The 25,133-nt window shown below is 47.1% G+C and overlaps 1 protein-coding gene across 1 annotated transcript in view; it reads left to right on the plus strand.

Moving 5' to 3' along the window:
- The first annotated feature begins 5,806 nt into the window (after nucleotides 1-5,806).
- LOC138671700 (uncharacterized) overlaps nucleotides 5,807-25,133 on the plus strand; it is a 37,957-nt gene continuing 18,630 nt past the window's right edge. Inside the window, exon 1 of the mRNA XM_069759858.1 lies at nucleotides 5,807-6,046. Within this exon, the coding sequence (XP_069615959.1) occupies nucleotides 5,807-6,046 (240 nt within the window). The remainder of the gene's footprint in view (nucleotides 6,047-25,133) is intronic.

Here is a 25,133-nt window from a genome sequence, read left to right on the forward strand (position 1 = left end):
ATGTGCTGGGGCAAGACTGGGATACCACATTAGGAGAAAAAGTGGCGCCTGGGGACCGAGTTCTGCGGGACGATGGCTGCCACCATTATTTGGTGGAAATTCTCCATGACTACAAGCGTAAATGGCAACATTTCCACAGCAAACAGCATGGAAATGTGCCCGTTTAGCATTTGGACTTGTGGATATGTGGATGGGAACCTTCTTTTTGTTCCAAAGTTTTGGGTCGGGACAGCTGAATGCTGTGTTGGAACAAGTTTTTGTTAATACCTGATGATGATGAATCAAAATGTGCAAGGACAGGTGCAGGGCAGGAGGCATCTGTGCCAGTGTCATGGACAGGGAATTGTAAAGCACCTAGCAAAGGTAAATATCCAGTGGTGTCACCCACTGGCACCAATCATGGACCCAGGAGTTCGGCACACCGGTCAGGCACTTAGATGACATGTCTGATCATGCTGGTGGTGGTCAGGCCCCTGGTGATCTTGGTATGGCACAGGTTGCAAATTACCATTTTTTCTATCTCAGAGCTACTGTATTTTTAAAAAAGTCTGAGACTGGGAAACACCTAACTCTTTGACGGAAAAATTCACAAGTGTCAGTGCTCTGCGTTACAGTTGCCTACCTTCTCCCACTGTTCACCCACTGCATCTTCCTGCCTGTTTCTGTGCTACTCATCCTCCCTCTCAGCACTGCTGACCTCTCTCTGCATACCAGCTTCCCAGGTTGGGTTGCTGACTTCATCTTCCCCACCTCGTCTTTCACTGCTGCACCCTTGTCCTCCTGACTATGTGATTAAACAACAAACCCTGACTTATCAGCAATTATGTCTCACTATCTTCTTCTTGTGACCATGGCTGCTCTAAGTTTTGTGCATTACTAAACAGCATCTCCTCCTGCCCCTCTTGGAATAAACAAGGTGAGAGGCCACGATCAAGAAATGATGCTGTAAAGAGGTACTTGGAGTATCCTAGTGTAGGATCACTGGTCTCCTGGGACTCAAAATGTTGGAAGTAACAAGGATTAGGGTGAGGTTTAAGTGGTCCTGACTGGGTGGGGATGTAAGTATTATCTGCTATCCATCACACCACCTGTTTGCACCAGTGTGGCTTTAGAAGTAGTGTACCTTGCCTCCTTGCAAAGTGGGACAGGAAGCTATGTGTCATGAATGGGTGTGTTTCTTGTGCTCCAGCAAAATGCATAGTCGGACCTGCTACTCATCTTCGCCGTCTGTGTGCACCATCATCAACACTTCCACTTTCCCATCCCTTGCCCCACGCCGCACACATTTTCTAATGTTTAGGACTCTGGAAACCAAATTTATTTTTAATTACAAAAAAGTTGGTCACTTGCTGCAGGCAAATTGGATTTTTGGAGTCGAATACCACTGTCATGTTGTCACGCACAGTGTAGAAAAGACTAAGGGCAACATGAAGGGATAAGGGGAGGGAACCCAACACTAGGGAAGGGGGAGTGGAGACCCCTAGGGAGATCTAACGTCACCTTGTCTGTCCTAAGCATCCCTATAGAGGTTCTGCACCTATCGCCAAGCAGGGTACCTAACCCCTGCCTTACCCTAGTAATAAGCCCTACATAGTGAAGGACAGGATAGCACTATTCAATCCCCACTGCCACTAAAGACATATGGGAAACACATAAAAGGAGAACACTTAGCTTGAACAAACTCAGAGAGAAATACAGAAGTCAAACACTAAAGAGGTAGATAGATAACATCTATAGCTCCAAGCCTCAGGGAAATGGAAATGGACATATCACCTGCAACTCCCAGGGGCAAGCTGGGAGTTACAAGCAGAGACGTTCTGCTGAGACCTTCTGCAGTCAGATGCAGAACGACGGTCTGCAGCCTCTGACACACCCGTGACACATGTAACACAAAGCACATAATACTCTATGGATGACAAATTCAATCCAGAAACATTTTTTAACTCTTTTTGAAGTGTTACATGCTACTAAAATGTAACAAGCATGTTAAACTGTACGGATGACAATATATTCAATGTTTTCATCCCTCCCCCCAAAAAAAAGAAAGTGGTCAAGTCCGCAGCTATTTACAGTGAGGAAAAAAGTATTTAGTCAGCCACCAATTGTGCAAGTTCTCCCACTTAAAAAGATGAGAGAGGACTGTAATTGACATCAAAGGTATGAGAGTCAAAGTGAGAAAACAAATCCTGAAAATCACCTTGTCTGATTTGGCAAGATTTATTTAGCAAATTATGGTGGAAAATAAGTATTTGTTCATTAACAAAAGTTAATTTCAATATTTTGTTATATATCCTTTGATGGGAATGACAGAGGTCAAAGTTTTCTGTAAGTCTTCACAAGGTAGGCACACACTGTTGGTGGTATGTTGGCCCTTTCCTCCATGCAGATCTCCTCTAGAGCAGTGATGTTTTAGGCCTGTAGCTGGGCAACATGGACTTTCAACTAACTCCAAATATTTTCTATGGGGTTAAGATCTGGAGACTGGCTAGGTCACTCCAGGACCTTCACATGCCTCTTATGAAGCCTCTCTTTTGTTGCTTTTGGCAGTGTTCTTGAGATCATTACCATGCTGAAGACCCATCCACGTTTCATCTTCAATGCCCTTGGTGATGGAAGGAGGTCTGCACTCAAAATCTCACGATACATGGCCCCATTCATTCTTTCATGTACACTGATCAGTCGTCCTGGTCTCTTTGCAGAGAAACAGCTCCAAAGAATCATGTTGCTACCCCCATGCTTCACAGTAGGTATATTGTTCTTTGGATGCAACTCAGCATTCTGTCTCCTCCAAACACATTTCTACCAAACAGTTCTACTTTGGTTTCATCAGACCATATGACATTCTCCCAATACTCTTCTGGATAATCCAAATACTCTCTAGCAAACTTCAGACGGGCCCGGAAATATACTGGCTTAAGTAGGGGGATACATCTGGCACTGCAGGATCTGAGTCCCTGGCAGAGTAGTGTGTTACTGATCATAGGCTTTGTTACAGTAGCTCTATGCAGGTTATTCACTAGGTCCCCCCATGTGGCTCTGGGATTTTTGCTCATTGTTCTTGTGATCATTTTGACCCCACGGAGTGAGATCTTGCATATCGCCCCAGAGCGAGGGAAATTATCAGTGGTCTAGTATGTCTTCCATATTCTTATTATTGCTCCCACAGTTGATTTCATCTCGCCAAGCTGCTTGCCTATTGCAGATTCAGTCTTCTCAGCCTGGTGCAGGGCTCTAATTTTGTTTCTGGTGTCCTTCGACAGCTCTTTGGTCTTCACAATAGTGGAGTTTGGAGTGTGACTGTTTGAGGTTGTGAACAGGTGTCTTTTATACTGATAACAAGTTCAAACAGGTGCCATTAATTACTACAAGTAATGAGTAGAGGACAGATAAACCTCTTGAAGTATTTGTTACAGGTTGGTGAGAGACAGAAATCTTGCATGTTTTAGGTGACCAAATACTTATTTTCCACCATAATTTACAAAATAAATCATGCCAAATCAGAAAAGGTGATTTTCTGGATTTGTTTTCTCATTTTGGCTCTGAATAGTTGTGGTTTACCTATGATGTCAATTACAGGCCTCTATCATCATTTTAAGTGGGAGAACTTGCACCATTGGTGGCTTACTAAATACTTTCCCCCCCACTGTATTTAGCAATGGACTGCAAAGTAGAGATGAGCGGTGTTCGAGTCAAACTGTTCGCCAATTTCAAATTCGAGCTGTTTTTGGCGTTGTTCGAGTCGTTCGACAAACTCGAACAGTTTGCTTAAAATTCGGCTGTTCGAGTTTCTGTTCGATAACTGTTAATTCACCAAAAGCCTAACTTGATTTGCACATTAAAACTTTTTTTCATTGTTAATAGACTGTTTCAGTGCATAGTGGGCGGGGGGCAAGGGATAGATCTGTGCTGAAATAATGCCGATCTCCATTTTTTTTTCTTTCCCGCATTTACAGTGGGGTGGTGCAGTCTCTCAGCCTATCAGCAGTGCACACACACAGCAATGTGCATGTGATGCACACAAGCAAGGGCATGTGTCATTGGCTGTGTATGTCACATGTCCTTGCCCTATAAGAACCAGCCATTTGCCCCGTCGCCACCATTTCCTCACTGCTGCAGCTTAGTGTTAGATGGCACCGCTGCTATTGTGGGCGCTAAACAGTCTAAGAGTGTTTTTTTGGAGCGAATTTTCAAAGAGCTAGGTTTAGGGAGTCAGGAGGAGTCGGGACTAGTTGTAATATCAGCCCTTTTCAGGGTAGGTTACAGCAGTTCATAGTACTGTTTGCCAGGCAGGTCTGTGCCAGTGCTGTGCAAGTGTTTGTCAGTTGTCACAGCATTTGGTGTAATCTAGCTCAACCAATCCTTTTGGACTACTAGCATTGTCTGATAGTCATCTGAGTAGCCCGCCTGTGAAGCTAGCTACACTGCCTGTGTATCTAAATTTTTACTGCATCTAACCCAGTTAATAGTTTTGGGCCTAGGAGCAGTGTCTGCACGTCAGCAGAGTAGCCCGCCTGTGAAACTAACTATACCGCCTGTGTATCTAAATTTTTACTGCATCTAATCCAGTTAATAGTTTTGGGCCTAGGAGCAGTGTCTGCACATCAGCAGAGTAGCCCGCCTGTGAAGCTAACTACACCGCCTGTGTATCTCAATTTTTACTGCATCTAACCCAGTTAATATTTTTGGGCCTAGGAGCAGTGTCTGCACGTCAGCAGAGCAGCCCGCCTGTGAAACTAACTATACCGCCTGTGTATCTAAATTTTTACTGCATCTAATCCAGTTAATAGTTTTGGGCCTAGGAGCAGTGTCTGCATGTCAGCAGAGTAGCCCGCCTGTGAAACTAACTATACCGCCTGTGCATCTCAATTTTTACTGCATCTAATCCAGTTAATAGTTTTGGGCCTAGGAGCAGTGTCTGCACATCAGCTAAGTAGCCCGCCTGAGAAACTAACTACACCGCCTGTGTATCTCTATTTTTACTGCATCTAATCCAGTTAATATTTTTGGGCCTAGGAGCAGTGTCTGCACGTCTGCAGAGTAGCCCGCCTGTGAAACTAAGTACACCGCCCGTGTATCTCTATTTTTACTGCATCTAATCCAATTAATAGTTTTGGGCCTAGGAGCAGTGTCTGTACGTCAGCAGAGTTGCCCGCCTGTGAAACTAACTATACCGCCTGTGTATCTAAATTTTTACTGCATGTAACCCAGTTAATAGATTTGGCCTAGTACCACAGTTTGGCCACTCAGTTCTGCTCGGTTTTCATCCATCGGTTGTTGTGCCAACAACTACAGGTACAGAGTTGCCAATTAGTTAAGCACTAAAATGAGTTGGAAAAGGCCTGCTGCTGGTGGAAAGGGGAATAGGTATGTTGGAAAGGGAAAAAAAGGTTGTGTCCATGGGGTAGGTGGTAAAGCAACAATAACATCTGCAGAAGAAAGACCATCTTACAGCCAAAGTAAGATGTCTACTTCTTTTATTGGACAAACTGATATGATCTCTTTCTTACGACCATCGCTACAAGCATCGCCAAAAATTCCAGATGAGGCACAAAAACAGCAGGTGCGTGAACGGATATCAAGTGCTTGTTCAAGTGGGCTCTCCTCCATGTCAACTTCAACATCACAACTAGTCCAGTCCTCAGAGTTGTCACCCCAATCGCACTTTCTTCCTCACAGCTCCCAAGTCTCCAGCTGCCCGTCTGAGCATGGGGTAACACATATGGTTGAGTCTGTAGAGCTGTTTACGCATACTATAGCCTGGGAATCAGAGGTCTGCTCCAGAGCTTCTGTGAATCCAGACGAGGAAATGATCTGCACTGATGCCCAGAATCTTTGTGAGTTGGATCCAGGCCAAGATGAAGAAAGTTCTGAGCATAATGTAGACCCTCGTTCCCAAACTGTAACTCCTGTTGGTGGAGATAATGAGGAAGATGATGATGAGACTGAGATACCTGATTGGAACGAAAACTTAACTTTTCGGTCAGGACAGGAAGAGGTTGGCTCTGAGGACGACGGGTGTGAGAACACACAGGATGATGATGATGAGGTTGTAGACCCCACTTACTGTCAACCCCCAGTCCGCAAGTCCATGAGGTCAGCAGAGGAGGTGGAGGAGGATGCTAGTGATGAGTCTGACAATGAGGTTACGTTGCGCCTTCCTGGACAGAGGCAGCGTACTGGAAGCAAGTCAACAACTGCATCCTCAGACCAGAAGTCGTGGTGGCTCTTCAGGTCGCACGGGCTCTAAGCCTTGCATATCCTGGGCATTTTTTGACATTGCAAAGGATGACCCAACTCATGTTGTCTGTAAGATTTGTCAACAAAATCTCAGTAGCGCACAAAAAATGACTAGCTTGAGTACTTTATGCATGAACCGTCACCTGGATATGAGGCATAAGTTGCAGTGGGAAGCTCACTGTGCTACAATGATAGTGGGCCGGGTCAACCACCGTCTGTCCCATCAAGTGCATCCGCGTCCTCTTCATCCTCTGTGACTGTGGGGACAGCAGTCACACATGGTTTTGGATGCAGACCTTACACCTTTTTACCCGCAACAACCAGTGTGATTGGCAGGTCGTCAGGACATTTGCAAGTGGAAACACCTGCTGTTGTTGAGCGCACTCCGACATTGACACCACATTTTGATCAAGGCAACATAACATCTCCGCCTGTACCTTCCTCACAGACCAGCAGTTTGCCGGGGACACCCTACTCAACTCCGTATAAGCATGGCAGCCAGCCCTAAGTCCCTCAGATGTGGACAAATAGAAGACCATTTCCTCCTAGCCATGACAAAGCTAAGAGGTTGAATTTCTCCATCTGCAATCTGTTGGCTACAGAAATGCTGCCTTTCCGCCTTGTGGACACAGAGAATTTCCGAGACCTTATGTCTGTAGCAGTGCCCCAGTACCAGATGCCCAGTCGCCACTACTTCTCAAAGAAAGCTGTGCCTGCGCTACACCAGCATGTCGCACACAACATCACCGCTTCCTTGAGAAACTCTGTGTGTGACAGGGTGCATTTCACCACAGACACTTGGACGAGTAGACATAGACAGGGACGTTACATGTCAGTGACTGGGCACTGGGTAACTACGGTGACATAAGGAGAAGGGGCTGGTGTCCAAGTCTTGCCGTCCCCACGAGTTGCTCATCGTTCCTCTGTATCTAGAAGTTCCTCCACTGCTTCTGCCTCCTCAACCTCCTCTCGGTCCTCCACCTGCACCCAAAGACTGTCTGGTAATGCCACCCGCGTTGTAACTGCGCAGAAGAAATCCTGCACACCTCCTCACTATGCTGTCACCAGGGCTCAACGGCATCAGACAGTGTTTACATTGAAATGTCTGGGAAATGTGAGTCAAACAGCTGAGGAGTTGTGGTCAGCTCTGGAGACTGAGTTCCATCAATGGTTGTCTCCACTGAACCTGCAGCCAGGGAAGGCTGTGTGCGACAATGCTGCAAAGCTGGGTGCGGCCCTTCGCCGGGGCAATGTCACACACGTGCCTTGTATGGCTCACGTTTTGAACCTGGTTGTCCAGCAATTGTTATCCCACTATCCCAGACTAGACGGGCTTCTGCAGAGGGCACGGTTCCTGTGGGCTCACTTCCGCCATTTGCATCCTGCAGCTCAATGACTTACATCTCTACAGAAGTCATTGGGCCTTTGTTGTGAATTCAGCTTTTGGGCTCCCTCCGGTGGTTGTAGAGGGTAATGCAGTTGTGCCTGGACTGCAGGAGTGGACAGGTGTATCTACTAATTGCAAAACTGACTGGGGTATATAGCTTTGCTGGATCCTTTAGTCAGTGCCAGTTGTCCATTGTTCTTGAAGGATTCACTTCCCTGCTGGTCTCTCCAGTTTGCTGGGTTTTTCTACAAAGATAAGTCCTGGCTTTGTTTTTGCTGTCCACCTGCAGTGGACCTTTTAGTTCTGTGCATTTTCATGTTTTGTCTTGTCCAGCTTGGTCTGTGAAGGATTTTTTGCAGCCTAGCTATTTCTCTGGAGATGCAGATATACCCCCCATGTCTTTAGTCAGATGTGGTGATCCGTATTTTCTGCGGTGGATATTTTCTAGTGGTTTTATACTGACCGCATAGTACTCTGTTCTATTCTTTCTTTTTAGCTAGTATGGTCTCCTATGCTAAAATCTGATTTCTTATCTGCGTATGTTATTTCCCTCTCCTCTCACAGTCAATATTTGTGGGGGGCTATCTATCCTTTGGGGATTTTCTCTGAGGCAAGATGGGTTTCCTGTTTCTGTCTTTAGGGGTAGTTAGATCTTAGGCTGTGCCGAGGGGTCTAGGGAGTGTTAGGTACCCCCACGGCTACTTGTAGTTGTGCTGCTAGTTTCAGTGTTTGCGGTCAGTACAGGGAACACCTTCTCCAGAGTCCGTCTCATGCTGCTCCTAGGCCACCAGATCATAACAGTACAACTGGCCAACAATGAGTTAATTGCATCTCAGAAGAAGGGTGGAAAGATTTTGAGCCATTTTTTTTCCTTAGCCTGTTTGGTCTGTTCCTCCCTCTTTACCTCTGGGTGGCTACGAAGTCTAGTATTAACATGAATGTTCAGGAGTTAGTTTCTCGGGTGGATCAGCTTGCTGCTAGGGTACAGGGTATTTCAGATTTCATTGTTCAGACTCCTGCCTTAGAACCTAAGATTCCCACTCCTGATTTATTCTTTGGTGACAGATCCAAATTTTTGAGTTTCAAAAATAACTGTAAACTGTTTTTTGCATTGAGACCCCGGTCTTCTGGTGATCCTATTCAGCAGGTTAGAATCATCATATCTCTGCTGCGTGGTGACCCACAGGATTGGGCATTTTCCCTGGAATCTGGCAATCCTGCTTTTCTTAATGTTGATTCGTTCTTTCAGGCATTGGGGTTGTTGTATGGTGAGCCTAATTCTGTGGATTAGACTGAGAAAATCTTGTTAGCCCTGTGTCAAGGTCAAGAAGCGGCAGAATTGTATTGCCAGAAATTTAGAAAATGGTCTGTACTGACTAAATGGAATGAGGATGCCTTGGCGGCAATTTTCAGAAAGGGACTTTCAGAATCCGTTAAAGATGTTATGGTGGGGTTCCCCACGCCTGCTAGTCTGAGTGATTCTATATCTCTGGCCATTCAGATTGATCGGCGCTTGCGCGAGCGCAGAATTGTGCACACTGTGGCGTTGTCCTCTGAGCGGAGCCCTGAGCCTATGCAGTGTGATAGGATTTTGTCTAGAGCTGAACGTCAAACATTCAGGCGTCAGAATAGGTTGTGTTTTTACTGCGGCGATTCTGCTCATGTTATTTCTGATTGCCCTAAGCGTACTAAGAGAATCGCTAGTTCTGTTGCCATCAGTACTATACAACCTAAATATCTGTTATCTGTGACCTTGATCTACTCATTATCATCATTTTCTGTCATGGCATTTGTGGATTCAGGCGCCGCTCTGAACTTAATGGGCTTAGAATTTGCCAGACGTTGTGGTTTTCCCTTGCAGCCTTTGCAGAACCCTATTCCTTTGAGGGGCATTGATGCTACACCGTTGGCTAAAAATAAACCTCAGTTTTGGACACAGCTGACCATGCGCATAGCGCCAGCCCATCAGGAAGATTGTCGTTTTCTGGTGTTGCATTATTTGCATGATGATATTGTGCTGGGTTTTCCATGGTTGCAGCTACATAATCCGGTGTTAGATTGGAAATCCATGTCTGTGACTGGTTAGGGTTGTCAGGGGGTTCATGATCAGGTTCCTTTGATGTCAATCTCCTCTTCCCCCTCTTCTGAAGTTCCTGAGTTTTTGTCTGACTTCCAGGATGTATTCGATGAGCCCAAATCCAGTTCCCTTCCACCGCATAGGGACTGTGATTGTGCTATTGATTTGATTCCAGGTTGTAAGTTACCTAAGGGCCGACTTTTCAACCTGTCTGTGCCTGAACATACCGCCATGCGGAGCTATATTAAGGAGTCTTTGGAGAAAGGGCATATTTGGCCATCTTCTTCACCGTTGGGAGCGGGGTTCTTTTTTGTTGCCAAGAAGGATGGCTCCTTGAGACCCTGTATTGATTATCGCCTCTTGAATAAGATCACGGTTAAATTTCAATACCCCTTGCCTTTGCTTACTGATTTGTTTGCTAGGATTAAGGGGTCTAGCTGGTTTACTAAGATTGACCTTCGAGGGGCATATAATCTTATTCGTATCAAGCAGGGTGACGAATGGAAAACTGCATTTAATACGCCCGAAGGCCATTTTGAATACCTTGTGATGCCATTCGGACTCTCTAATGCCCCATCTGTGTTCCAATCCTTCATGCATGATATCTTTCGGAGTTATCTTGATAAATTCATGGTTGTATATTTGGATGATATTTTGATTTTTTCCAATGATTGGGAGTCTCATGTGAAACAGGTCAGGATGGTATTTCAGATCCTCTGTAATAATGCTTTGTTTGTGAAGGGATCAAAGTACCTCTTTGGAGTGCAGAAGGTTTCTTTTTTGGGCTTCATTTTTTCTCCCTCATCTATAGAAATGGATCAGGTTAAGGTTCAGGCCAATTATGATTGGATTCAGCCCACATCTGTGAAGAGCCTTCAGAAATTCTTGGGCTTTGCTAATTTTTATCGTCGTTTCATTGCCAACTTCTCCAGTGTGGTTAAACCTCTAACCGATTTGACCAAGAAAGGCGCTGATGTGACGAATTGGTCCTCCGGGGCTGTTTCTGCCTTTCAGGAGCTTAAATGCCGATTTACTTCTGCCCCTGTGTTGCGTCAGCCAGATGTTTCTCTTCCATTTCAGGTTGAGGTTGACGCATCTGAGATTGGGGCAGGGGCCGGTTTGTCTCAGAGGAATTCTGATGGTTCCTTGATGAAACCGTCTGCCTTCTTTTCTCGGAAGTTTTCGCCTGCGGAACGCAATTATGATGTCGGCAATCGGGAGTTGTTAGCTATGAAGTGGGCATTTGAGGAGTGGCGACATTGGCTTGAGGGGGCCAAGCACCGTATTGTGGTCCTGACCGATCATAAGAATCTGGTTTAACTTGAGTCTGCCAAACGGCTGAATCCTAGACAGGCTCGATGGTCCCTGTTTTTCTCCCGTTTTGATTTTGTGGTCTCTTACATTCCTGGTACTAAGAATGTTAAGGCGGATGCCCTCTCTAGGAGTTTTTTTCCTGATTCCCCTGGGGTTCTTGAGCCGGTCGGCATTTTGAAGGAAGGGGTGATTCTTTCTGCCATCTCCCCTGATTTGCAACGGGTTCTTCAGGAATTTCAGGCTGATAAGCCTGACCACTGTCCTGTGGGGAAACTGTTTGTTCCTGATAGATGGACTAGTAAAGTGATTTCTGAGGTTCATTGTTCTGTGTTGGCTGGCCATCCTGGGATTTTTGGTACCAGAGATTTGGTTGGTAGGTCCTTTTGATGGCCTTCTTTGTCACGGGATGTGCGTTCTTTTGTGCAGTCCTGTGGGATTTGTGCGCGGGCTAAGCCTTGCTGTTCCCGCGCTAGTGGGTTGTTTTTTCCATTGCCGGTCCCTGAGAGACCTTGGACGCATATTTCTATGGATTTTATTTCCGATCTTCCTGTTTCCCACAGAATGTCGGTTATCTGGGTTGTCTGTGACCGATTTTCTAAGATGGTTCATTTGGTGCCTTTGCCTAAATTGCCTTCTTCTTCTGATTTGGTTCCGTTGTTTTTTCAGCATGTGGTACGTTTGCATGGTATTCCGGAGAATATTGTGTCCGACAGAGGTTCCCAGTTTGTTTCTAGGTTTTGGCGGACCTTTTGTGCCAAGCTGGGCATTGATTTGTCTTTTTCCTCTGCATTTCATCCTCAGACAAATGGCCAGACTGAGCGAACTAATCAGACCTTGGAGACCTATTTGAGATGCTTTGTGTCTGCTGATCAGGATGATTAGGTGGCTTTTTTGCCATTGGCCGAGTTTGCCCTTAATAATCGGGCTAGTTCGGCTACTTTGGTTTCGCCTTTTTTTGTAATTTTGGTTTTCATCCTCGTTTTTCTTCTGGGCATGTTGAGCCTTCTGACCTTCCTGGTGTGGATTCTGTGGTCGACAGGTCGCAGCAGATTTGGGCTTATGTGGTGGACAATTTGGTGCTGTCTCAGGAGGATGCTCAGCGTTTTGCTAACCGTCGTTGGTGTGTTGGTTCCCGGCTTCGGTTTGGTGATCTGGTTTGGTTATCTTCCCGTCATGTTCCTATGAAGGTTTCTTCCCCTAAGTTTAAGCCTCGATTTATTGGTCCTTATAGGATTTCTGAGATTATTAATCCGGTGTCCTTTCGCCTGGCGCTTCCGGCCTCTTTTGCTATTCATAATGTCTTCCATAGATCTTTGTTGCGGAAATATGTGGAGCCCGTTGTTCCCTCTGTTGATCCTCCGGCCCCTGTATTGGTCGATGGGGAGTTGGAATATGTTGTTGAGAAGATTTTGGATTCCCGTTTTTCGAGGCGGAAGCTTCAGTACCTTGTCAAGTGGAAGGGTTATGGCCAGGAGGATAATTCTTGGGTTTTTTTCCTCTGATGTCCATGCCGTTGATTTGGTTCGTGCCTTTCATCGGGCTTATCCTGATCGGCCTGGGGCCTCTGGTGAGGGTTCGGTGACCCCTCCTCAAGGGGGGGGTACTGTTGTGAATTCAGATTTTGGGCTCCCTCCAGTGGTTGTAGAGGGTAATGCAGTTGTGCCTGGACTGCAGGAGTGGACAGGTGTATCTACTAATTGCAAAACTGACTGGGGTATATAGCTTTGCTGGATCCTTTAGTCAGTGCCAGTTGTCCATTGTTCTTGAAGGATTCACTTCCCTGCTGGTCTCTCCAGTTTGCTGGGTTTTTCTACAAAGATAAGTACTGGCTTTGTTTTTGCTGTCCACCTGCAGTGGACCTTATAGTTCTGTGCATTTTCATATTTTTGTCTTGTCCAACTTGGTCTGTGAAGGATTTTTTGCAGCCTAGCTATTTCTCTGGAGATGCAGATATACCCCCCATGTCTTTAGTCAGATGTGGTGATCCGTATTTTCTGCGGTGGATATTTTCTAGTGTGTTTATACTGACCGCAGAGTACTCTGTTCTATTCTTTCTTTTTAGCTAGTATGGCCTCCTATGCTAAAATCTGATTTCTTATCTGCGTATGTTATTTCCCTCTCCTCTCACAGTCAATATTTGTGGGGGGCTATCTATCCTTTGGGGATTTTCTCTGAGGCAAGATAGGTTTCCTGTTTCTGTCTTTAGGGGTAGTTAGATCTTAGGCTGTGCCGAGGGGTCTAGGGATTGTTAGGTACCCCCAACGGCTACTTCTAGTTGCGCTGCTAGGTTCAGGGTTTGCGGTCAGTACAGGGACCACCTTCTCCAGAGTCCGTCTCATGCTGCTCCTAGGCCACCAGATCATAACAGGCCTGCCAGTTCACCGGCTGAAATGCGATGTGCCCACACGGTGGAATTCAACTCTGCACATGTTGCAGTGACTGTGGCAGCAACGATCAGCCCTGGTGTAATACGTTATGACGTATAGCCTGGGCCAACGAGATCAAGAGGTGGGGCACATCACGCTGCAGGAGTGGTCTCAGATCAGGGACCTATGCACCCTTCTGCACAGTTTTGAAATAGCAACGAAGATGTTTAGTGCTGACGATGCCATTATCAGCATAAGCATTCCGGTGATTTACATGCTGGAGCACACCTTACACAGTGTTCGGAATAAGGTGGTGGAACAAGAGGAGGAGGAAGAGGAACAGGAGGAGTCGTATGCGGAAAGGATAATATCTCCAAGGTCAAGAAGGTTGGCAGCTCCAAGGAGGTTGGCATTGGAGGCTGGAGGAGTGGGATTACCGAGGGCGAATGGTAGCAGCCAAACTGTTGAGGAAAGTGCAGGAGGCGAGGAAGAAGTGGAGGACGAACTGGTGCTGGGCATGGAAGACTCATCAGATGAGGGAGACCTTGATCAAATTTCTGTTGTGCGAGGTTGGGGGGAGAGGGCAGACGAAGGAAGCATGATTCTCACCTTGCCACCACCAGGACAACAAGGACTTGGTCCTCCTGGATGCGCAAGACGCATGAGTGCCTTTTTGCTGCGCTACCTGCAACATGACCCTCGGATTGTCAGAATCCGAAGTAATGCCAACTACTGGGTTGCCACACTCTTAGATCCCCGGTACAAAAGTAAATTTGGCTAAATAATTCCAGCCATAGAAAGGGATTCACGCATGCAGGAGTATCAGCAGAGACTGTTACAGAATTTAACATCTGCTTTTCCACCAAACACCAGTGGTGCACGTAGTCAATCTCTGAGTTCTAACTTGCCAACCGTGGGACTATCGAGTCATCACTCAAACGGTAACAGTAACATCGTATCTGGTGGTAACAGCAATTTTTTCCAATCGTTTCAAGATTTTTTTTAGACCATCCATTGCAAGGCCACAGGAGACAAGAAGTCTGAGGCACAGCCAACACCTAGAGAGGATGGTACAAGAGTATCTCCAAGTTAACATCGATGCCATGACTGTGAAACTGGACTGTTGCTCATTTTGGGCTTCCAATCTTGAAAAATGGCCTGAGCTCGCCATTCACGCCTTGGAGATCTTGTTGTGCCCCACAGCCAGTGTTCTCTCTGAACGTGTGTTCAGCGCTGCTAATACACAGACTAAAGTTCATCAAGATGAACAAATCCTGGATCCGCAAGGACTTTTCTACCCCTGTGTCATCGTGGGGAGACTAAAAGCTTGATGATTTTTGAAAATCACCTCACCAACCGTTTTAAAAAACTCTGGCGAAATTGATGCCACTTAAGTGGTGTCTGTGGCCGAATTTTTGGAAAAAATGGAGACTTTTTATTTAGTCCCCTTGCTGAGTTTTACATGACATTGCCACCGTCAATTCCAGGTGGGTGGGGTCATCTGCAGAGTTGTTTACTCATACTATGGCCTGGGATTCAGAGGTCTGCTCCAAAGCTTCAGTGTCTGCTAGTCAGCAAAGTAGCCCAGCCACCCACCACCTGTTTACCTAAGTACTATTTTTAACGGTGTCTGACCCAGGAAATCCTTTTAGGGCCTAGTAGAATTTGGTGCTACTCAGCAGCGTACCCCACCCATGAAGCAAGCTACACCGCCTGTTTACCTAACTACTATTTTGTAACGGCATCTAGCCCAGGAAATCCTTTTTGGGCCTAGTAGAATTTAGTGCTACTCAGCAGCGTACACCACGCATGAAGCAAGCTACACCGCGTGTTTACCTAACTACTATTTTGTAACGGCATCTAGCCCAGGAAATCCTTTTGGGCCTAATAGAATTTAGTGCTACTCAGCAGCGTACTTCGCCCATGAAGCAAGCTACACGGCCTGTTAACCTAACTACTATTTTGTAACGGCTTCTAGCCCAGGAAATCCTTTTGGGCCTAGTAGAATTTAGTGCTACTCAGCAGCGTACCCCACCCATGAAGCAAGCTAAACCGCCTGTTTACCTAACTACTATTTTGTAACGGCATCTAGCCCAGGAAATCCTTTTGGGCCTAGTAGAATTTGGTGCTACTCAGCAGCGTACCCCACCCATGAAGCAAGCTAAACCACCTGTTTACCTAACTACTATTTTGTAACGGCATCTAGCCCAGGAAATCCTTTTGGGCCTAGTAGAATTTAGTGCTACTCAGCAGCGTACTTCACCCGTGAATCAAGCTACACCGCCTGTTTACCTAACTACTATTTTGTAACGGCATCTAGCCCAGAAAATCCTTTTGGGCCTAGTAGAATTTAGTGCTACTCAGCAGAGTACCCCATGCATGAAGCAAGCTACACCGCTTGTTTACCTAACTACTATTTTGTAACAGCATCTAGCCCAGGAAATCCTTTTGGACCTAATAGAATTTAGTGCTACTCAGCAGCGTACTCCGCCCATGAAGCAAGCTACACCGCCTGTTTACCTAACTACTATTTTGTAACGGCATCTAGCCCAGGAAATCCTTTTGGGCCTAGTAGAATTTAGTGCTACTCAGCAGCGTACCCTACCGATGAAGCAATCTACACTGCCTGTTTACCTAACTACTAATTTGTAACAGCATCTAGCCCAGGAAATCCTTTTGGACCTAATAGAATTTAGTGCTACTCAGCAGCGTACTCCGCCCATGAAGCAAGCTACACCGCCTGTTAACCTAACTACTATTTTGTAGCGGCATCTAGCCCAGGAAATCCTTTTGGGCCTAGTAGAATTTAGTGCTACTCAGCAGCATACCCCACCCATGAAGCAAACTACACCGCCTGTTTACCTAACTACTATTTTGTAACAGCATCTAGCCCAGGAAATCCTTTTGGGCCTAGTAGAATTTAATGCTACTGAGCAGTGTACCCCACCCATGAAGCAATGTACACTGCCTGTTTACCTAACTACTATTTTGTAACAGCATCTAGCCCAGGAAATCCTTTTGGGCCTAGTAGAATTTAATGCTACTGAGCAGCGTACCCCACCCATGAAGCAAGCTACACCGCCTGTTTACCTAACTACTATTTTGTAACGGCATCTAGCCCAGGAAATCCTTTTGGGCCTAGTAGAATTTGGTGCTAATCAGCAGCGTACTTCACCCGTGAAGCAAGCTACACTGCCTGTTTAATTAACTACTTTTTTGTAATGGCATCTAGCCCAGAAAATCCTTTTGGGCCTAGTAGAATTTAGTGCTACTCAGCAGCGTACCCCACGCATGAAGCAAGCTACACCGCGTGTTTACCTAACTACTATTTTGTAACGGCATCTAACCTAGGAAATCCTTTTGGGCCTAATAGAATTTAGTGCTACTCAGCAGCATACCTCGCCCATGAAGCAAGCTACACCGCCTGTTTACCTAACTACTATTTTGTAACGGCATCTAGCCCAGGAAATCCTTTTGGGCCTAGTAGAATTTAATGCTACTGAGCAGCATACCCCACCCATGAAGCAGGCTACGCCGCCTGTTTACCTAACTACTATTTTGTAACGGCATCTAGCCCAGGAAATCCTTTTGGGCCTAGTAGAATTTGGTGCTACTCAGCAGCATACTTCACCCGTGAATCAAGCTACACCGCCTGTTTACCTAACTACTACTTTGTAACGGCATCTAGCCCAGAAAATCCTTTTGGGCCTAGTAGAATTTAGTGCTACTCAGCAGCGTACACCACGCATGAAGCAAGCTACACCGCGTGTTTACCTAACTACTATTTTGTAACGGAATCTAGCCCAGGAAATCCTTTTGGGCCTAATAGAATTTAGTGCTACTCAGCAGCATACCCCACCCATGAAGCAAGCTACACCGCCTGTTTACCTAACTACTATTTTGTAACGGCATCTAGCCCAGGAAATCCTTTTGGGCCTAGTAGAATTTAGTGCTACTCAGCAGCGTACCCCACCCATGAAGCAATCTACACTGCCTGTTTACCTAACTACTATTTTGTAACAGCATCTAGCCCAGGAAATCCTTTTGGGCCTAGTAGAATTTAATGCTACTGAGCAGCGTACCCCCCCCATGAAGCAAGCTACACCGCCTGTTTACCTAACTACTATTTTGTAATGGCATCTAGCCCAGGAAATCCTTTTGGGCCTAGTAGAATTTAATACTACTCAGCAGCGTACCCCACCCATGAAGCAAGCTACACCGCCTGTTTACCTAACTACTAGGGTTGAGCGACCTTGACCTTTTTAGAGTCGAGCCGTGTTTCGCGAAACCTGACTATCTTAGAAGTCGAGTCGAGTGGAATCGGCCGATTATCGCGAAAAGTCGGGTATCGCCCGAAACACGAAACCCAATGCAAGTCAATGGGGGAGCATAGTCGGCAGTGAGTGGAGGCCGGGAAAACACCAACACTGCCCATTTTAATGGCAAAACATCCATTCTTGTTACAGAAGCTTGTCAATCGTAATTTACCTTATAATAATTGGAAGGCATTTGAAATTGGGGGTCATTTGGCTAAAGTTGTGGGGGGTAGGGCTGGTTCAAGTAATTAGTGGGCCCAGGAAATCTGGAACACGTCACGGCAGTGGAGCAGGGAGAGGTAAGTATTTCAACTTTGCAAGTGCTGAGATCCTGAGCAAGCAGGGGGGGCCCACTCGTTGGCATTGGCACTGGCACAGGGCCCCTCAAAGTACAGCGGTGTGTTTGCACGGCGGGGGCGCCTCCCACCGGCAGCAACACTTTTGCGTACTATGAGAGGCCCTGTGCCAGTGACGTCGCCAACTAGTATTCCTCCCCTCACCTGATGAAGGAACCTGCACTTTCATCTGCACCTTCCTCTTTGTCCCCGTGTAAGGTGGTATGGTATGCGGGAAGAGGAACCTGACTTTCAGCAGGGTCACAATCTTGCTGTGTAGCGTGCACGGGGAATTTTGCGTTATGGGTCAATGTACCAGCAGACTCATCTATCACTGGCTGGGCAATGGGCAGGATGAGGAGGAAACACAGATATAGGCCCAAAGAATAAAGTGGGCTAAATGCAGTTCAAAATTGGTAACACAGGACTAACCAGGGGGCATTGCAGTGGAGGACAACTGGAATGAGAGGCTGACACAGAGAGTAGGCCCAAATCAGTAAGTAGTCGAAATGCAGTTCAAAATTGGCAACCGTAGTAAACAGGCGGCACAGCTTTGTTCAGTGGAGGAGAACAGCAAGGAGTGGCAGACACCGATAGTAGGCCCCCAACCCAACTAGTAGGCCAAATGCAGTCTAACATTAACAACTACTTAACGAGAGCCTGAAAATGGAATTTCATTACAGGAAACCAGGAGAACAGCAAGGAGCGGCAGACACTGTTAGTAGGCCCCAAACCAACTAGTACGCCAAATGCAGTTGTTCCATTTAACCACTATTTAACAAGAGCCTGACGATAGAAGCTCAGGAAAGGCAACCTGGAGAACACCTTGGAGTGGAACACACCGTCTCTACACCCCATACCCAATTTGTAGGCCTAATGCAGTGTAGTTTCCAACAACTACTAAACGAGAGCCAGAAGATCGAAGCAATGGAGAGGAAACCTGGGGAACACCTTGGAGTGTAACACACCATCTCTCTACACCCCATACCCAATTTGTAGGCCTAATGCAGCGTAGTTTCCAACAACTACTAAACGAGAGCATGAAGATTGAAGCAATGGAGAGGAAACCTGGGGAACACCTTGGAGTGGAACACACCATCTCTCTACACCCCATACCCAATTTGTAGGCCTAATGCAGCGTAGTTTCCAACAACTACTAAACGAGAGCATGAAGATCGAAGCAATGGAGAGGAAACCTGGGGAACACCTTGGAGTGGAACACACCATCTCTCTACACCCCATACCCAATTTGTAGGCCTAATGCAGCGTAGTTTCCAACAACTACTAAACGAGAGCATGAAGATCGAAGCAATGGAGAGGAAACCTGGGGAACACCTTGGAGTGGAACACACCATCTCTCTACACCCCATACCCAATTTGTAGGCCTAATGCAGTGTAGTTTTCTACAACTACTAAACGAGAGTCGGAAGACCGAAGCAATGTGGACGAAACCTGGGGAACACCTTTTAGTGTAACACACCATCTCTCTACACCCCATACCCAATTTGTAGGCCTAATGCAGTGTAGTTTTCTACAACTACTAAACGAGAGTCGGAAGACCGAAGCAATGTGGATGAAACCTGGGGCACACCTTGGGGCGGCAGACACCGTTAGTAGGCCCTACCAAAGTTGTACCCCCAAAGCACTTTTAAAATTCCTAGAGGCTGAAAACAAGACTATTGACGCTCTGCTTTTTTCAAAGGAACACAGCTGAATTGAGTGGCGCAGACAGACACAGGTAGTAGGCCTTAAACCAAAAATGTGGCTCACTGCAGCTTAAAAAAGTTACAGGGGTACACAGGCAGCATTGCTCTGGGCAGTGGAGGACAATTTCAATAGTGGACCGCACACAGACTTTGTACGCCTACTATTAAAAAAATGATGCTATATGCAATTAAAAATTGGTTCCAGGGGTCCACGGGCAGCAGTGGTGTGGTCAGTGGACGAGTATTGGAATGAGGGACCGCAGACAGGCGTAGTAGGCCTAACATAACAAAAATAGGCTGTAGGCACTTTAAAAATGGTTCCAGGGGTACACGGGCAGCAGTGGTGTGGTCAGCGGAGGAAAATTTGAATTAGGGACTGCAGACAGACTTTGTAGGCTGTCCCCTGTGGACCATGCATCCAACACATTAACCCAGTGCGCCGTAATGGACACGTAATTTTTTGTGGACATGCCTACTGGTCCATGCGTCTCTTGTCAGGTGCACCTTTCAACTGTTTGATTGCCTGAGTGCTATGACAATGCAGACTTTTTCATGCCGGTGGAGGGCTGGGATGGCTTTTCTCGCAAAAGAATTGTCGACTGGGTAGCTTGAACCGTGGTACAGTGTAGTTCATCTGGGCTTTCTAAATATAAAACAAAGAAAAAAAGGAGGCTCCATGCACTTTCAGCTGGGTTCCAGGGGTACACGGCCAGCATTGGTCTGGTCAGTGGAAAACTATTGGAAGGAAGGACCGCAGACAGGATTCGAAGGCCTAACATAAAAAAATTGGGCTGTAGGCACTTTATAATTGGTTCCAGGGGTACACGGGCAGCAGTAGACAGGTCAGTGGAGGCCTAGTGGAAGGAGGGACCACAGACAGGCTTCGAAGGCCTAACATAAAAAAATTGGGCTGTAGGCACTTTACAATTGGTTCCAGGGGTACACGGGCAGTCAGTGGAGGCCTAGTGGAAGGAGTGCCCGCAGACAGGCATCGAAGGCCTAACATAATAACAGATGGCTGTAGGCAATTTTACATTGGTTGCAGGGGTACACGGGCAGCAGTGGTGTGGTCAGTGGAGGCCTAGTGGAAGGAGTGCCCGCAGACAGGCATCGAAGGCCTAACATAATAACAGATGGCTGTAGGCAATTTTAAATTGGTTCCAGGGGAACACGGGCAGCAGTGGCCTGGTCAGTGGAGGCCTAGTGGAAGGAGTGACCGCAGACAGGCATCGAAGGCCTAACATAATAACAGATGGCTGTAGGCAATTTTACATTGGTTCCAGGGGTACACGGGCAGCAGTGGTGTGGTCAGTGGAGGCCTAGTGGAAGGAGTGACCGCAGACAGGCATCGAAGGCCTAACATAATAACAGATGCCTGTAGGCAATTTTAAATTGGTTCCAGGGGAACACGGGCAGCAGTGGCCTGGTCAGTGTAGTAGTAGTAGAAAGAACGGACCGCAGACAGGCTTCGAAGGCCTAACATAAAAAAATTGGGCTGGCTGTAGGCAATTTAAAATTGGTTCCAGGGGAACACGGGCAGCAGTGGTCTGGTCAGTGGAGGCCTAGTGGAAGGAGTGACCGCAGACAGGGTTCGAAGGCCTAACATAATAACAGATGGCTGTAGGCAATTTTACATTGGTTCCAGGGGTACACGGGCAGCAGTGGTGTGGTCAGTGGAGGCCTAGTGGAAGGAGTGACCACAGACAGGCATCGAAGGCCTAACATAATAACAGATGGCTGTAGGCAATTTTAAGTTGGTTCCAGGGGAACACTGGCAGCAGTGGCCTGGTCAGTGTAGTAGTAGTAGAAAGAACGGACCGCAGACAGGCTTCGAAGGCCTAACATAAAAAAATTGGGCTGGCTGTAGGCAATTTAAAATTGGTTCCAGGGGATCACAGGCAGCAGTGGTCTGGTCAGTGGAGGCCTAGTGTAAGGAGTGACCGCAGACAGGCTTCAAAGGCCTAACATAATAACAGATGGCTGTAGGCAATTTTACATTGGTTCCAGGGGTACACGGGCAGCAGTGGTGTGGTCAGTGGAGGCCTAGTGGAAGGAGTGACCGCAGACAGGCATCGAAGGCCTAACATAATAACAGATGGCTGTAGGCAATTTTACATTGGTTCCAGGGTTACACGGGCAGCAGTGGTGTGGTCAGTGGAGGCCTAGTGGAAGGAGTGCCCGCAGACAGGCATCGAAGGCCTAACATAATAACAGATGGCTGTAGGCAATTTTAAATTGGTTCCAGGGGAACACGGGCAGCAGTGGCCTGGTCAGTGTAGTAGTAGTAGAAAGAACGGACCGCAGACAGGCTTCGAAGGCCTAACATAAAAAAATTGGGCTGGCTGTAGGCAATTTTAAATTGGTTCCAGGGGAACACGGGCAGCAGTGGTCTGGTCAGTGGAGGCCTAGTGGAAGGAGTGACCGCAGACAGGCTTCGAAGGCCTAACATAATAACAGAAGGCTGTAGGCAATTTTACATTGGTTCCAGGGGAACACGGGCAGCAGTGGCCTGGTCAGTGTAGTAGTAGTAGAAAGAATGGACCGCAGACAGGCTTCGAAGGCCTAACATAAAAAAATTGGGCTGTAGGCACTTTATAATTGGTTCCAGGGGTACACGGGCAGCAGTGGTGTGGTCAGTGGAGGCCTAGTGGAAGGAGTGCCCGCAGACAGGCATCGAAGGCCTAACATAATAACAGATGGCTGTAGACAATTTTACATTGGTTCCAGGGGTACACGGGCAGCAGTGGTGTGGTCAGTGGAGGCCTAGTGGAAGGAGTGCCCGCAGACAGGCATCGAAGGCCTAACATAATAACAGATGGCTGTAGGCAATTTTAAATTGGTTCCAGGGGAACACGGGCAGCAGTGGCCTGGTCAGTGGAGGCCTAGTGGAAGGAGTGACCGCAGACAGGCATCGAAGGCCTAACATAATAACAGATGGCTGTAGGCAATTTTACATTGGTTCCAGGGGTACACGGGCAGCAGTGGTGTGGTCAGTGGAGGCCTAGTGGAAGGAGTGACCGCAGACAGGCATCGAAGGCCTAACATAATAACAGATGGCTGTAGGCAATTTTAAATTGGTTCCAGGGGAACACGGGCAGCAGTGGCCTGGTCAGTGTAGTAGTAGTAGAAAGAACGGACCGCAGACAGGTTCCGAAGGCCTAACATAAAAAAATTGGGCTGTCTGTAGGCAATTTAAAATTGGTTCCAGGGGAACACGGGCAGCAGTGATCTGGTCAGTGGAGGCCTAGTGGAAGGAGTGACCGTAGACAGGCTTCGAAGGCCTAACATAATAACAGATGGCTGTAGGCAATTTTACATTGGTTCCAGGGGTACACGGGCAGCAGTGGTGTGGTCAGTGGAGGCCTAGTGGAAGGAGTGACCGCAGACAGGCATCGAAGGCCTAACATAATAACAGATGGCTGTAGGCAATTTTAAATTGGTTCCAGGGGAACACGGGCAGCAGTGGCCTGGTCAGTGTAGTAGTAGTAGAAAGAACGGACCGCAGACAGGCTTCGAAGGCCTAACATAAAAAAATTGGGCTGGCTGTAGGCAATTTAAAATTGGTTCCAGGGGAACACGGGCAGCAGTGGTCTGGTCAGTGGAGGCCTAGTGGAAGGAGTGACCGTAGACAGGCTTCGAAGGCCTAACATAATAACAGATGGCTGTAGGCAATTTTACATTGGTTCCAGGGGAACACGGGCAGCAGTGGCCTGGTCAGTGTAGTAGTAGTAGAAAGAACGGACCGCAGACAGGCTTCGAAGGCCTAACATAAAAAAATTGGGCTGTAGGCACTTTATAATTGGTTCCAGGGGTACACGGGCAGCAGTAGACAGGTCAGTGGAGGCCTACTGGAAGGAGTGACCGCAGACAGGCTAGGAAGGCCTAACATAAAAAAATTGGGCTGTAGGCACTTTATAATTGGTTCCAGGGGTACACGGGCAGCAGTGGTGTGGTCAGTGGAGGCCTAGTGGAAGGAGTGCCCGCAGACAGGCATCAAAGGCCTAACATAATAACATATAGCTGTAGGCAATTTTAAATTGGTTCCAGGGGAACACGGACAGCAGTGACCTGGTCAGTGGAGGCCTAGTGGAACGAGTGACCGCAGACAGGCATCGAAGGCCTAACATAATAACAGATGGCTGTAGGCAATTTAAAATTGGTTCCAGGGGAACACGGGCAGCAGTGGTCTGGTCAGTGGAGGCCTAGTGGAAGGAGTGACCGCAGACAGGCATCAAAGGCCTAACATAATAACAGATGGCTGTAGGCAATTTTAAATTGGTTCCAGGGGAACACGGGCAGCAGTGGCCTGGTCAGTGGAGGCCTAGTGGAATGAGTGACCGCAGATAGGCATCGAAGGCCTAACATAATAACAGATGGCTGTAGGCAATTTAACATTGGTTCCAGTGGTACACGGGCAGCAGTGGCCTGGTCAGTGGAGGCCTAGTGGAATGAGTGACCGCAGACAGGCATCGAAGGCCTAACATAATAACATATGGCTGTAGGCAATTTCAAATTGGTTCCAGGTGAACACGGCCAGCAGTGGCCTTTTCAGCGGAGGATGATTGTAATGAGTGTCTGCCAGTTAGTAGTCCAAAACAATACATAAATGTGAATGTCTCACATTAAAATCCAGCGAAAACACTAAAGGGTGCAATCTTTAGGTACAGGGGTGGGATCCTCTGCATTGTTTCTGACCTTCTAATTTGGCGCAAAGTTTTTACTTGAGTAAATAGAGGACACTGCCCCTGACTATGTTAAATACCATTATACATGTCAACACAATGGTATTGTCAGTGGCAGGAATGGAAGGATGTCAGCGCATAGTCTAAACATTGGTGGAAGTGTGAGAGATAATTGTGGAAGTGGCAGAGCAATGTTTGACCTGGGGGTGGGTGAACTCTCTTGTGGACGGCGGTACAGGCCCAGGGCCCCTCATGTTACAACAGTGTGTCTGACGTTGGGTGTGCACCACCACCGCCAGAGACACTTTATTGTACTATGAGGGACCCAGTGGCAGTGCCGTCGACCAAAAGCGGGCACACCCACCTCTTCAGACAAACAGCACTCTCACGGGTGCTTGTGCCAAGTCGCGATACCATGGCCCCGTGTGGGGAGTTTGGCCATTTAGGGAGGAGTAAACATGTCGTATGCTGGACAATCAGCTGCAGCAAATTAGACATTCGAAAAGAAATTCACAGTAGTCCACAGGCAAGAGCTTTTCGTAGGAAAGCTAGGTGTCTGCCGGGCAAGGTGAGGCAAAAGAATTCGAAATCCAGTTGTGGTTCATTTTAATGAAAGTTAGATCATCAACATTTTGGGTAGCCAGACGAGTCCTTTTTTCGGTTAATATTGAACCTGCAGCACTGAATACTCTTTCTGATAGGACACTAGCTGC

The sequence above is a fragment of the Ranitomeya imitator genome, chromosome 3, assembly GCF_032444005.1.
Source record: "Ranitomeya imitator isolate aRanImi1 chromosome 3, aRanImi1.pri, whole genome shotgun sequence".
NCBI lineage: Eukaryota > Metazoa > Chordata > Amphibia > Anura > Dendrobatidae > Ranitomeya > Ranitomeya imitator.